At 41.5% G+C, this 15,399-nt stretch overlaps 1 protein-coding gene across 1 annotated transcript in view; it reads right to left on the reverse strand.

The window, feature by feature from the left end:
• The window catches only part of DPYD (dihydropyrimidine dehydrogenase), a gene marked incomplete at both ends in the record, with an annotated part of 117,121 nt that extends 103,639 nt beyond the window's left edge, over positions 1-13,482 (reverse strand). The window contains 2 exons of the mRNA XM_010017593.1: positions 3,999-4,160; positions 13,393-13,482. Coding sequence (XP_010015895.1) covers positions 3,999-4,160; positions 13,393-13,482 — 252 coding nt within the window. The remainder of the gene's footprint in view (positions 1-3,998; positions 4,161-13,392) is intronic.
• Between the last annotated feature and the right edge of the window lie 1,917 nt (positions 13,483-15,399).

Consider the following 15,399-nt stretch of genomic DNA (forward strand, 5'->3'; position numbering starts at 1 on the left):
GCACCGGTGAGGGTGAGGGTGATGGGTCCAGGCAGCCATCCCAAGGCCATCCAACTTCAGAAGGCTCCACGAGAACCACCTTCTATGTTAAGACTGATCAGGGCCGTCAATATGCAACTAAATGAGGCACCCTGAACCCAAGGGAGTAGCTGTTGGTTACTCGCACGTGGTGGGCTGGGGGAGAAGGGAGGCTGAGCATCCGGTGGGGAACCCTCACCACAACCCACCTCCCAGCCCTGCAGAGATGCCCCTAGGTTAGCAGCAGGGAAGCTCATACAATGCATCTTTTAGGATAAAAAAACATACCAAGTTTCCTTTTTCAATTTCTTTCTGCTGCAGCAGCAGCCAGAATATATCTCCAGAGAGGAACAAATCACCAGAACTGTAGCTGGCACAAGAGCTGCAGCACTAAATGATCTAGTATTTAAATCTAGCATGCAGCAACTAAATTAATACCTTTTCTATTTAGCTTGTGCTACTCTATTCAGAATGATTAACTAGGAACACAGGAGAACCTTTCAATTCAGTGATGTCTATCCAGGAAAGGAAGATTTTGCGGGCTCCTTACTAATACTACAACAGACAACGTAATAGATCACGCTTCCTTTTTACTACAGGCTTACAAACTTGTACCTGAGTAACCAGTAATTTTAGTTTATTCGGTGGGACTGACAGTCACATAGCTCATGCCTGTCTGTATTGTCGCTGCAATCTCAGTATATTTTCACTGAACTTGTGTTCCAAAACCAGAGATGTTCCCTGATTCTAAAGTACTTGGGCAAAGGAGACAGATAAAGACATTAATATAATCCTGACCTGTGCAGCAGCAGGTGTAACCTGTGCTTGACACTCATCATTTATAATAGTGAGCTTTTACTCCATGTTATTCTCTAGATGCAACAGTTACCGTGGTAACTGCATCCTAGTGCACACATTCTACATCACAAATACAGACGGATGTTTCCTCTTTTTTTCCCCCCATTTGAACATTTAATTTTCAAAAAGCCACTTTTTTTTCCTGCCTGGGTTACAATTTACTGTAAGAATGAGCCAACTGCAGTTACCTAACTCTATGGAAGGGCAGAAGGAAGATGGGAATAGGTGCGAGGTGCCATTTTTGTGTCATTCTACCGTAGGCAAGACAAATATTTCACAATTAGGGATTTTTATCTGCAGTGTGAACAAATGATCAGTCATTGTTCAGAAGCACAAAGGGGCACACATCATACCCATATATTTGCCATTTTAAAGCCACATTCCTGGTTTGGTGCATTCTTTATCTTTCATCTCAGCCAGCAGTTGTGTCTTTTTATTAGCGCTCACAACGCGTCAAGTGTATGATGCTCAGGCTAATTCCAAGGGGGAAAAAAGTCTAAAACTGGCTTTATGCACAATGGAGTTCTCAGTAAATAAGCCCCTGTGGGACAAACTATTACACAGTACATGAGAATTACCATGTAGCTCCCATTAAGAGTAGCACATGTTGCATGCCTAAATTACACGATTTGCTAAGTTACTCAGATAAGTAAAGCTGAGAGCACACTTGGCTTGCAGTATCTGGGCCAATTTTTCTATGAGCAACAGAACCTTATGCTTTTCTTCGGTATTTTATATTTTTGTTATGCTTTTTACTTGGAAGCATTCACACCATTGTTTTTTCCCATTATACATACTTTCCCAGTCAATTTTAACTGAATGAAACCTAAACCAACAACACTGAGTACAAAACCGACTGCCTATTATTACTTATTCTGAGTACTACAATACATACAAAGACTTTGCTAAAAAGCAGTAAATCTAAAGGTTATTGAGACCAAATTTTAACATTTTAGGATAGTACAAAATACTCAAGATGATAAAATTTCCTGACAGGTTATTTTTGTTACAGTGCTAAACAGAACTGTGCAACAATCTGATTTTCTTACAACTACTGTCACTTTAAACAAACTTGAAACATGAGGAGCGAAGCCATTTGGAGCCATTCATCCTCTCTGCAGTTTTCCTATCAATCATTGTGCTAGCACGGAGCTTTTTTAATAGATTTCTAAAGATTTTTGAAGAAAAATAGCAGATATTTAGCATTATCTATCAAGCCGTAATTCCTCTCTATTAATCATAGCATTAGGGCTAAAAGGAGACACAAATCAAGTTTTAACAGATATTACTTGCATTTGGTTCCTAAACACTAATATTTCACCATCGTATTTATCATCTATTTGACAAGTGGTTAAGGTTTCCTTTTTTCTTTTTAGGGGGGGTTTTGTTGGGTTTGTGTTGGTTGCTTGGATTTCTTAAAGCAAAAAGTCTTCTGCTTTGCAAAAAATAGTCTATTTTAAGTATAAGGAACAAAGATTGTTCAAAGAAAAGCTTATAAAATTGTCTCGAGTGATAAAATCTGACTATACACATAGAATTTATGTATATACATATATTCTATCTATATATATACTCTATTCTATCTGTATATATACACACGTGTACTGAGTATACACAGAGAACAAACGCAATTCACTGCTTCAAGTCTCGTCCTGTGAGGGAGAGCTTTGGTCCAATCTGTACCCATTCTTACACTTGTATGTTCAAACCTCTGGAAAACTGAAGTGGATAGCTACTCAAATGACAGATGGGAGAGAAGGCTGAGCAGCAGCTAGCAGAAATGGTTAGCAGGTGTTCCAGAAGCTTTGCAAGTCTCCTGGAGAGAAGAAAAGAGGGGTACAAACAGATTTAAGGAGAAGAACTGCAGCAGGTCGCAATGGTTGCTCATCGAATCATGACCCACAGCCATTGAGAAAGGGGTGTGAAGGCTCTGAATGACAGCACAGTTCAAAGGTTGGCCTTGCAGACGTCTCATCTGTTAGTTCACATTGATTTGCTTTTCTGTTTTGGGCTGTCTCTACAAAGTTGTTGGGGGTTTTCTCGGGCCTTGTAAAGGTGACTGGAATTTCATTGTATGCTTGTAAATATGATCAGCCAAATGGCCCAAGATGCAGAAGAGGGACATGCTTATTAGTTAAGGACTGCATAGAAATTTGCAGTCTTTAATGTACACATTTACCTTCTTTCGTCCAGCCTCACTTTACACAAAGACACTTCAGAGAGATGAGATCAGGTGCCAGCTGAGTTTAGTACAAATTCTCCGTGCACGCAAAGGATTTAACGTATGAGCAGCATCCTTTGCCTTTCTTCAGAAGGAAATTAGAATCCGAGAAGCAGCAGGGTTGGAAAAGACCTTTAAGTTCATTCAGTTCAACTATTCCCCAGCCCTGCCCTGGGCAGCCTGTTCCAGCGCCTGAGCACCCTCTGGGCAAGGAATTGTTCCTCAGCTCCACCTAAACCTGCCCTGGGGCAGCTTGACACCATTTCCTCTTGCCCCATCCCTTATTCCTTGGGAGCAGAGACCTACCCCACCTCACTCCATCCTCCTGTCAGGCAGTTGCAGAGAGTGACTGAAACTATATAGTCACAAATAATGCACATTCCCCTCACCAGAAACCCTCAATAATTGACTTCCTAACATCAAATGGCAAGTAACAACCTTTGCTTCAGTAGCCAAAATATACACATACCTTTATGAACTGACAAATTTACACATGTATCTCTTATCTATCCAGATAGATACACACAGATGCACATAGACATTTATTCCAGGTCGACCTGAAACTCCTTATTTACTTAGTTTCAACAAAACAGGACAGTTAAAAGCCTAAATCATCTGAATAAACCTTTTGGTAGAAAACAAGTTGTCTCAGCTACCAACAGTTCTAAAGAGTCATCTTGTTCACAAATAACGTTCCTTATGTCCCTATAAAGTGTTGCCTTATGAAAGCATTTCTTAGCTTCTGAATGTGCTGTAAGGTAAAAGATAATGATTTAACATCCTATGCCATTGTTTTATCAGTACCAACCTTTTCTTAAACAAACCATGAACGTAGGCAACCACTTAGACAATACTCATTGGTACATACAACGAATTTAAGACATTTGCAAGTCCGACCTACCTCAGTAGCAAACTGCTGCAATCCACCAATATTAATGGGTCCCTCCTCAGCGGCGTACAAATTGCAGCCACCAACGCAGAGATCTGATGTTGGACACACCATTCCACACGTCAGACCAAGGGGGTTGTCAGAAAAAATCATTTTGGCAGCTCCATAGTAGTTCTGAAGGGGGGAAAAGGAGAGAGTGAGAGAGTGTTGCAAACCACGGAAGCAATAATCCAAGAGCAAATACAAAGTACTTGTTCTGAAGTGGTTAGTGGAATAATATAAGAGTATCATAAACAACACTGACATTGTTTAAATGCACCAATGTTAATCTGCATTATGTCAAAGACACTGAAAAGAAAGCAGAATTGTTGATTCTGCAAAGATAAAGCTTTTTAGCTTGCAAAATCAGTTGAAAGTGTCTTCTTTCTGAGGTGGCTGTAGGGTTTTTAGTGGCTCGGCAAATCTATGTTTGAAAACTCCTGTGCCTGCATTAGGTACTTGTAAATACTTTCTCTATTTCAAGTCAATTGGGCAGCAGCTCAGTTGAAACCCTTGCTGGAGAGCTGAGCAGAAAGTGCCACTTAGATCTATCAGTCCTTTCTGACACAGAGAATGAAAAGCTTATTTCACACATCTGTGCACACCACCTCTGCGGATAGACCTGTTCTTCACACCAGATCAGTAGTGCCAATTGTCCCAGGCACACAACAAGAAGAGGAGAAGGCTTCCTACGTACCTATCTGTAGAAACTACACCTCTGAATTCTTTTGCTTCAACTACATACTGCTTTAGAGTTGATACAGAATTTTACTTCATGTAGATTCTAGTTCTTTCTTCATTTTACCCATCCACTCCAGAAAGCCCCACAAAGGGAAGTCCATGAAGCTGGGTTAATGGCAGAGCTTCCAGAAGACAACCCTGTACGCAGCACACAGCTGAGGTTCCACAGAAGTTTCTTCAGTGAGAAATTCAAAGGGAACACTATGCCACAGAGAGCAAGAATCCAGTTACGAATAAAAAGAGCAGTGTCAAGATCTGACAAAACAATGAGCAACAGGCTTTGGTTTGGAAGGTTCACATTCACTAAAGATGGATTAGAAGACAGAGCATAAAATTCGTTGAAGTTAAACCTGATGCTATAGACACAGCTGAGATTCCCAGCAGAAAGCCAATGTTTAAGAGATGCATTTGTAGATGTAACTGGAACTTTTGCTTACAGATACTGGTCAACTGCACAGCACAAGCCCCTGTCCGTCACCTGGAAACACAAACCTGGGTGTACTTGCATGGGATTTTCCTAGGCACTATTAAAATCCAAACCCTTTACACAACTCTTGGTGGAGAACTTCCAACCATTCTGCCCCTGGTGACTGCTAAGGCACTTTATCATCCCCAATTCTCATTTAGTCCAATATAAAGGAGGATTAAACAAAAGCTGTACGTATTAGCAAATACTTTTGCCCTTTCAGGTGAGTGATGCTGTTTTGACATGCCAGAGCTTGTCAAAGCTGCTAAAAACAGCCAGTAAAGCCATTGCAAGCTTGATTCAGCAGCAAAACACACAAGTCCAGTTATACTGGAGATGTCCCTGACACACAACCACGCAGACAGCAGAGGTGACACAGTCAATGCAGGAGACCTGCATCTTTCTGAAGCAGTACTCAGAGACCAGCCTAGGGACCCTGCAGCATCTTAAGCGGCACTAGATGTCTGTTCCCCAGGCAATTCCATCTGACCAATCCTTTTTTCCACTCCAAAGGAATCATTACAAACTAGTAGTGGGGATTTTTCTCACTAACTCAAAGACAAAATGGTTTCCAAAGAATTCCCATTCAGTTTGATATTTCACTACATATGAGAGTTAGATTTTCCCTTCCTGTGTTGTCCGGGATAGTTATTATCTCCCACTCTGGTTCAATGGAAACAATGTGCATTTCCAGTTAAGTAACTTCATTAAGGATTTCCTACATTTTTAGGTTTTGTAATTAAAATCAATACAGAAAGCTAGTTATTATGGCTAGGATGCCAAGCTGTTAAATATTCCTTCTTAAACTTAATTCTATTACATATCTGTAAAGCATATTCTCACACTTGAGCTGTGCCACTACAGGCAGCATCAACAGAGCTGGTGCATTTCACTTCTCCTGCAAGCTCAAACCAAACTTTGAGCACAGCTATGCTATGGAAAGACAGAGTATACTTAAGTAGCAAGTGACTTCAGAGAGATGGGGCCAGGGGCACTGTGGACTGAACAGGACTCAAGTCATGGCTTACTGAAGGAAACCTGTCTCAGAATATCGTGCCAGAGTTCTGTAAGGAAGAGACTGGGACTGAAGTCCTAATGAGACTGAATGAACTCTTAATTTGGGGGAAATAGGATGGAGTACACGTAGGTGGGGTCCTGATTTGGGAAGGTTTGAGATGTTGCTGTCGTGGTCATGATTTGCTGCTGCTACCACAAATAGTGGTAATGCAAGAGAAAAAGAGGAATCACGTCCTCTTCCAGTGAGAGCACCACCAGGTGTATATATATATAGTACATCTTACCATGATAAATATAAAGACATTAGGTAAACTGCATCAAAGAGTATATATCTTCTAGTCTTACCACTTGAAATACGTTTTAATGATAAAAGACTGCTCCAGCCCCTGATCAGCCTCGTGGCCTCCTAAGGACCTGCTCCAACAGCTCCACGTCCTTCTTACGCCGGGGACACCAGAACTGCACATAGTACGATGTCCATGAGAACTAAAGGGAGACTGGCTTCATTAGCATGACCAAGTCACTCCAGGGCACAGAATGATGCAAACTGCCTTAACACTTTGGAGTAATGTTTTTAGAAGCTGAAATAATAAGATGACTCAGTGAGCTGGTTTCTTACAGACGTCACAGAGGAAGCAAGTCTAAGAACTAGAATGTTTCTGAATCTTTTAATGAGGTGAATGTCTGCTCCTGCCTTTGTTCACAGACCCCTTTTTTCCTGTGCACTTCCATAGAAATAAATTAATCTAACTGGATAGGATGTTCTGTGGTTTCCTACATCAAAATGTCAATAAATACTACATTGCTATCACAGGCAACAAAAACAAGCCTTAAACTGACATCAATATTCAGTGGAAACCAGGCAGAGGAGGATCTCCACATGTATCATTTGGAAGCATTATATAATTTGCATGCAAATGAGCCTGGGTTTTAGTTGGAAAAAACCCTATTAAAACACATCGGATCAATACTGAGAGACCAGAAGCAATTGCATTTACTATCAGGAAATGCTTATAGCATCTTTTTGTTCAATTTGATTCAAGAGCTTTTTACATAAATTCATTATGCATCAGGGTGTTTCGATATTGCCGTTTCCTCCAAAACAATGAAGAATATGCATTATGATGCTTTGTGTAATAAGAATGAATCCACTGACTCCATCAGGATTTGGGGGGCAGAGTGAAGACTTTAGGAGGAAAGAAGGAAAAAAAGTGGCAATTTCCTTTTCGTCTGGGTTTAGTTTAGAGAAAAGGGAGATGTAGCAAAAAAAACCTATGGGGAAATATCACCACCTCCTATCCCAGCTCATGTTCTGCGATGGCTTTAAGATTTCCTCAAGATAGATTGGGTTGAAATACTTCCACATACCAAAGAGCCACTATTTAAAGTATGTTGTTATATAAGAAGCATTTTTTCACACTGACACACACCAGTTCAAATAGTACAAGAAACACCCCCGAGTCTGTCACCGCCCCCCCCAATACCTTCCGAAGAAGAAGGAACACAACAGAACGGCAACTTCTCCAATCATACATATTCTGTATTATAATGCTGATGACTTTTAATCAATCCAGAAATCTTTCACATCCTTTGACTCGTGTCATCGGAACGGGGCTGTAATTTCACACAGTGTCACTATCTTTTCATGAGGAAGAACGGAAGGAATATCTTGTACTGTCATTTTGTCCTTTGTAGTCTAGAATGTGAGAGATTCCTTAATTGACATAGTGTCATCGCAAAAGTCTATTCTACATAATTACACGATGGCAACTGAAACCAGCTGTCAGCCATTCCATTACACTAAGTACAAACAGACATCTCAAGAAAAGTCACTGTTTCGAGTGCATCAATTTAACACCATTACTACTTTTCCTTGAAAACGTGGGGTTTTCGTATTTAGTGACCTGGAATATATAAAGATTAACAGAGAAAGCGGAATAAAACAGCCCTTTCCCAAAGCCGGGGCCTCGGAGGAGTACTTAAAGATTAATTGTGATGCATATCTAGATATAATTATTCCCAATCATCGAGCAGCTTTCTGACTTCCACAATCCTTCATTGTATTAACAGGATCCCACTTAGAGTGTTTTACATATGAACTGTGACTCATGAGTTTCTACAGTCTTTGCAATGGCATATAGATGTCCTTTGCTAATTTACTCAGAGTTCTGGCACAGAAAACCCACCATTCTGTTCCTCTCACCTGTCAGAATCCTCTCCACCCTTTCCCCTTATCCTTCAGTTCATTTTCTCTTAATGATCCCGCAGCTTTTTGTCTCTTGCCTTCTTTTTCCATGCGCTTTTCTTTCCTTCTCATTTCCAGGATGTTACCACAGACACTTTTACCTTTACTCCCTCGATCTCCTAAACTTCAGATTCACCTTTAGCCTTTGGTATCCGTCTCTGTCTTCCAGTTTGTTCCCTCTCCCACTTCTCCCTTGAAGAAATGAATTTCCCTCCTGAAAACCCCACACATTTCCTTTGGGTTTATTGAAACCTAAGCCTGAAATCCAAAAATTTACTTGTGTCTCACAACCTTCTCTGTTCTGTTCCTGGCATTCATTTCTCTCTCCATTTCCCTACCTGCATTCTGCATAGTCCAGGGACCACCTTTTATCCAGAGGGCAGCGTAGCTTTGTTGGTTTGGGGATTGGGGGTTATCTGGCGGGGTTTTGGTTGTTGTTTTGGGGTTTTTTTAATGCTGGCCACCAGAAGGCTTACATGTACCTATAAAGTCTGTTAGAAGATGGTCGATGTGTCACTTCAGACCAGTTTATCTTTATTATTAAGGGATTTGGGAGAAGATCAAGGAGGAAACTGTTGACTCAATGTCAGGAATCGTTGTAATACTGCAAGACTAGAGATAAAAATGTGAGAACAGAGACTTTCAGCGACAAAGTGTGACTTTTGAGTACTGATACCACAAAAGCTACTTCTGTGCCCCTAATTCTTCATCACTGACTCAGACTATCAAGGCTGAGTCACTCGCTCCTTGTGCCTGTGCCATGTCATATAACTTCATATCCCCCCGCCTGAACTGCACCAACAAGTTGTTTTCCAATGCAACTACTCAACCATAAAGGTGTCTGATCACAGCCTCCAAGTCTCACTCAATGATACAAAGGCAGAGCTGCTGCTTTCTGATGGGCAGCATCCTCTGGCACACACTTCTGCTCACAAGGGGAAAGCTGGACAAGCTGCAAGTGCTCAGGATGAGAGTTGCTTCTGGAAAGCTCTAGGATTTTCTGCTGCTGCACAGTATTTGCTTGTGTCAGCCTGAAAGGATGACGGGTGCTGGAAGTCCATTTTACTGAGTCCTTCTTGCTCTGACGTATCAATACAGGGAAAAGAGGACATAAAAACCTAAACTCACTCCTGGTGCTCGTTCAGGGATAGAACAAAACTTGCCTCTGCAGCAGCTGAACACTTCCTATTCTTAGTGGGTTTTTCCTTTGAAAGAAAGAAATAACTAAGATGGCACTTGTGCACTGTAAAACAAAGGATACGCACTTTGCAACGAGGAGGCTGTGTTTAAGGAGAGAGCAGCTGGAAGTCAGAACACTCGTTTGCTGCCATGTGATGTTTAGAAACAAAAGTAGTGGTGGGTGCATGGTGAATTTGAAGTCTGGTCTCTCTCAGGCACAACGGCGAGGAGAAACACTGACTGGCAAGACACAATAGAATAGATTGTACCTTTGTAAAGTGGAGTTGTAATCCGGTTTGTATGGGAAAAGGGAATGGAAGCTGTGGCCTAAACTCCACCGTGTCACAGCGGCGAGCACAATGCAGCAGAAGTGACATCCTTTTTCTCAAAGAGGCTCAAGGCTCATTGAGTCTGGCAATTCAATTACCCTCTCAACCCAGAAACAGCCCCTCCTCCCCTGTCTTCTACTCCTGAGCTCAGGTCTAACGCCAGAACAGCCTCAACAGCTACATTGTACATGGCCTGTAAATATCTAAAAAGCCTCAGGCTTAAGAGAACAAGAATCCCTGACCTTTTATGATTGCTAGAGCAGTTTGCCAGCAGAACGAACTACAACGGAGCTCTTAAATACCTGACAAAGTAATTCATTTGCAGTACGCTGCTGTCTAAATACTCCCTATTAATAATGAACCGTGTTTAAATAAATACCTGTGTGCAATCCTGCTCACTGCTTACACAGGGATGAGGACCAGGGATACACGCATCCCTCCTAAACAAGTAGAAGGGTAACCTGCTGGAGGGAGTTTCTTGAGTGATGAAGACAGATTCAGGAGCAGGACAGGGACTTCAATAAGCTTAGAAAGTACATCCCAGTTTACTGACCTCAAATATGTTCTACCCTTCACCTATTCGTTTTGTCTCGAAGCTACCAGATACATTGATAAGATTTTGGATTAAAAAAGGAAGCTTATTTACAAGGTGAAAACAGAAAAAACTTTATTTATCCCTTTGAAAAGTATTTTCAACATCTAAAATATCCTTGATATTTACGTGCGAAGGAAATACTTTCATGACATCAATACAAAACTATTAGCAAGCAGATTGCTGAATGATACCTGAATGATTCTGCCAATAAAAGTGTAGGGGAAAATGCATCAAAAAGTGAAGAATTCCAAGCCTGACCTTGAGTGTCTCCAGGAATGATGCATCTAAATATATTTGGTTGTGGGGTTTTCTCACTTTTAGGTTTGGGGGTTGGGTTTTTTGGGGGTGCTGTGTTGGTTTTCTGTGGGTTGTTACGTGAGCGCTACAGCTCTCGCAGAGAAATCCTTCCACGACCATGTTCTTCTCAATTTCTTCCAGCAGGGTAAGGAGAGAAAGCCATGGGCAAGACCGAATGAGAACTCACACTTGGAACTGGAATCCACAGAAGGATGCGATTTCCCATCCTAACATCTTGGCTAGCAGAAACCAGCCACCTGACTTACGAAAACTTCCTGCGCGTGGATGCTTCCTGCTGTCTAAGCAATTATCAGGCATCAACAGGAGGTCAAAGCAGTTGCCAAAACTGCTGTATACCTTTCATAAAAGCTAGCTTCAGAGTGGATACAGTAGCTCTGCATAGACAGGGATCGGGTCCAAACAGAAAGGCTGGAAGTGCGTTTCAGTCATCTAAGATACTTCATTTTCCCCATCCAGACTGTTCAGCCCCCTGAGGGAACAGTAGTACGCTGGTGATGCTTTCTTAGAGCAGGGTTTCCTCATAAGACATCAAGTGAGCAGGTCACCTGCTCAGGGAAAACCCTGACGTCTGCAACTTCCAAGATGATTTAAAAGAGTTATCATCAAACAGCCCAGACTCTGTAAGGCTGATCACTGACCATCTGACAGGTTAAATCTGGCCCTATTAAGACCTGTAAGTGGTCACTAGCTTCATTAGGGTAAAGACTCACCCATTTAAGGCAGTTTCCTAACATTATTCTGGTGCACCTTTGCTAAGACACAGCTCTCAAAGCTCTGCAGTTCCCCCTACCTTGACTTTCTCTGCTCTGTAATGGATTCACCAGGTTCAGAATGAATCAGGGTTACAATGATTTACCCTTTCTGTCAAGCCACAAATAGACAGAGTATTTCTGAGGCTATCGGAGTCTAAAGGACCCACCAAATCTATCATTCCAGGATGCTGCTGGTACTAGTTCTTCTTCTGACATCTTCTATGGCACTCTTCAGCCCACCTTCCCTGCTTCCTTATTCCCAGCTTTTGTGTTTTGATAATCAGGCCCTTCTTCTTTCCTCAACACACCACCCTGTCCTGCTCAAAGCAGTAAATAATTCATCTCTTACTACGAAAATACCATGTTGGTAAAATACTTCCATAAACTTTGCTTTTGGTTTCCTAAACAAACTACAGCACAATGATGAGATGGAGACAGGCAGTTTCATTACTGCCTTGTCCCTTCTCTCTTCTGTTTGCCTGAAGAGAGCAATATTGACTCCTGAAGAGGCAATAAGGAGCAATACAACACAGAGTATAGTATGGTTGCAAAGAGATACCTACATTCAGGAAGCTAAATGCTGCAGTGACAGGATACATGCAGATGCTGGGCATAACACCAATTACTGCAAACCATATCAACACACAGTTAATGTTATAATTGATACATGTACCTTAATAGCTCCTCTTATCCTAATGTTTCTTGTTAAGGTGCAGAATTTACCAGTGTCTTCTCTTCTCATACTACAACACACAGTGTAGTAAAAGCAATGTGGCTGTTAACTCGCACACGGCAGTGCTGCTGTTGCCCACTTCACTCCAGCTTTACCTGCGTTGGCCCTTTCAGCTGCATCTAAATGAGACATGTTAGAGCATAAAATGCAGCCAGAAAATCTTTGTAGCACCCCCAGTAGATTATGAGTCTAATTGGACTTCTCCAGACAAATAAATCACAAGGCACCTAACGATCCCACAGATGGGAAGTACGTTTTAAAAGGTATGGGGCAGTCAATATCTAGTCATCTCTAGGCTATCCCAGGCAGCCTAATTAATCTTGTCACATCAACTTTGCTGTCATCTTCGTTTCTCGTTCTGACTGTTAAAAGTCAATTGTAAACCACGAATCCAAATAATGTCTTCACGCTTTGAAGTTTTCATGATGATCACAGTATAACAGCCTATTAAGAAAGGAAAAGGTACAGGACCTCCAAAGAGGGGTTCTTTATTCATCTAACAGTTTATTCCTGTTGTATTTTATTAATAGTCTAAGTGATGGACTACATTTGCATTCGTCAGAGCCTCTTACTATAAAGTGCAGGAAAACAGTCCTTGAGATAACCACCGTCGTGCCAAATTTCTGCCCAAAGCAAATTCAAACTATCATCGCTTCTTTAAAAAAAAACCCCAAAACCAAAAAGGTTTCCAACTGTAATTCCTCAGGTAGCAGCAAGGTTCAATAACTATCTTGTAATGATGCTCAGGGTTTGGAATATCATTGTGTTTGAAAACCATCGAACCCCAAAACAGCATCGAAGAGTGACCTGATTTGCTCTATCCACTCTCTGGCCAGGCACAGAACAGAACTCAAACCAATTAAAAACTGTTGGGCTTTAAAGCATCTGTTGTAAAACCTATTTGTTTTACCACTTTGTAGAGATAAACCTTGAAACACTCAGCAAGAGAACTGCTGCTACCTGCTGCCATGTACATGCAAGCCTGATTTTACCTTGTTTGCAATACTTGTGATGAATGACTTGATGTCCAGATTAGTTGGGCAACTCTTCTGACAGGGGGCATCTGCACACTTTAAGCATCTAAGGGAATAGAAGAAAACATGTCAAGGAGATGTGGAACACAAGTGCTGCCAAAAAGGTTTTCGAGTTAGCATGGTAGACGAGACGCCACAAAGGAATAACACAGAGCATCTTCATTACATTTCTATTTAAAACCTCGAAATTAAAACATGATCATTATTGACTTGCATTCAACACTGACTGGTTATGTTCTGTTGACTCCATTTTACAAAGGCAGGTGGTAGGATGCAGCTATGGACATATGGCCTACAGATGTCCAAGTATCAGGAAACAATGTCTAATTACACAGAAGTCACTTTTCCCCTGGCATCCAAGATTGCTAAACTTCTGACCATATCATACTTCTATTTGCAAAACATCTGTGCTGGGAATCCGAATGTATTAATGTAGTTCTGGAAGTGTCACTGTGGATTAAACTCTGGATGTTGGATAATCAGACACACAAAAGCGACAGTACTTCCACAGCAGAACTACTTTGTACTGTATGTGCCAAAGACTTAGGATGTTAATAATTTTTCAAGTCACTTCTCTATGAGTTTCCTGTGATATGTCTGTGACCCCTGAAGACAATGCATAAGACTACTGAATATTCCCAATGGAGATCCCCAAAATCCTCTTCTTGTCATCCCTAATGACAAAACCTAACTGTATATTAAAACATCTTAAGTAGCAAGGAATTATTAGCTGTTTCTGCACGGTCATCCATGAGGACAGAATCAACTAGGTTGGAAAAGACCTTTAAGATCATCAAGTTCCAGCCATTACCCCAGCACTGCCAAGGCCACCACTAACCCATGGCCCTAACAGTGACATACACAGTGATGTACCACTCTGGTTGCTTGCACAAGTCCCATCTAAGAATTAAGCTCTCAGGGTGTTCTATGCAATCTGCAGTAAGGAAATGTAACAATAAATTGAAAAACAAAGGTAAAAGTCAGCTGAAGAAGTCAAATGGTTCTCTACTAAACACAAATTTGTGCACACTTTTGGTTTTACATATAGAATCACAGAATGGTTTGGATTGGAAGAGACCTTAAAGCTCCTCCAGCTCCAACCCCTGCCACGGGCAGGGACACCTTCCACTAGAGCAGGTTGCTCCAAGCCCCTGTGTCCAACCTGGCCTTGAACACTGCCAGGGATGGGGCATTCAATCATATCAATAATTACCACAGGTCAAATGCCACACTACCATTATCTCAGAACCCATTAAGTTATTGCAGATGCTCTTTCAAGATCATTTCTCTAACAGACAGAATTCATGTAAATTGTGGGTTCAACAATCTATGGAAAACAGAATAAAATCTGGGTTTTACGTATTATCTGAGCACAACTACTGAAGTTCCACAAGTCCACCTGCAGGATTGTTACTTGTCACTGGAAGTGGGTGTTTTCAAACATAGAACATCTGCAAGGGACCTGTGGACTACGTGCACAGAGAAACGGCACACACAAAGAAATGAAAAGCATATTAAAAGGAATGAAATGCTTTAAATACCTGCAGTGAAAAACTGGCCTGACTGTCAATCATAGGCATTGCTTTGGGCTTGGTTTGGGGACTTTTTTGGTTGGGATTTTTCAATTAAGAGAGAAGGCAAAGCCAGTTAAGTGAAAGATTAGTCTTTCATCTTCCCATTCATTAGCATCTGGCTGGGTGAAGCACCATGGCACAAGCTGAAGGCACTTGGTAGAGGCTGTTTGGATTTCCTCGTAGAACTAGTGATGGGGAGAAGGTCCCAGGGGAAATGCTTAAAGGAGAAAAGGTCTCAGATGCTGCAAAAGCTGAGAAGTCTGATAAAGCCAAATCCAGGTTGGACACCAGCGCAGGTTACTAGTTCAAGCAGCCAGATGTCAGAGGCTCTCTGGCAGAAGAGCACGGTAGGTTTAGCTGCGACTTAAATACACCTTAAACATACACTGCC

Source organism: Nestor notabilis, unplaced genomic scaffold, assembly GCF_000696875.1.
Source record: "Nestor notabilis isolate BGI_N333 unplaced genomic scaffold, ASM69687v1 scaffold2887, whole genome shotgun sequence".
Taxonomy (NCBI): domain Eukaryota; kingdom Metazoa; phylum Chordata; class Aves; order Psittaciformes; family Psittacidae; genus Nestor; species Nestor notabilis.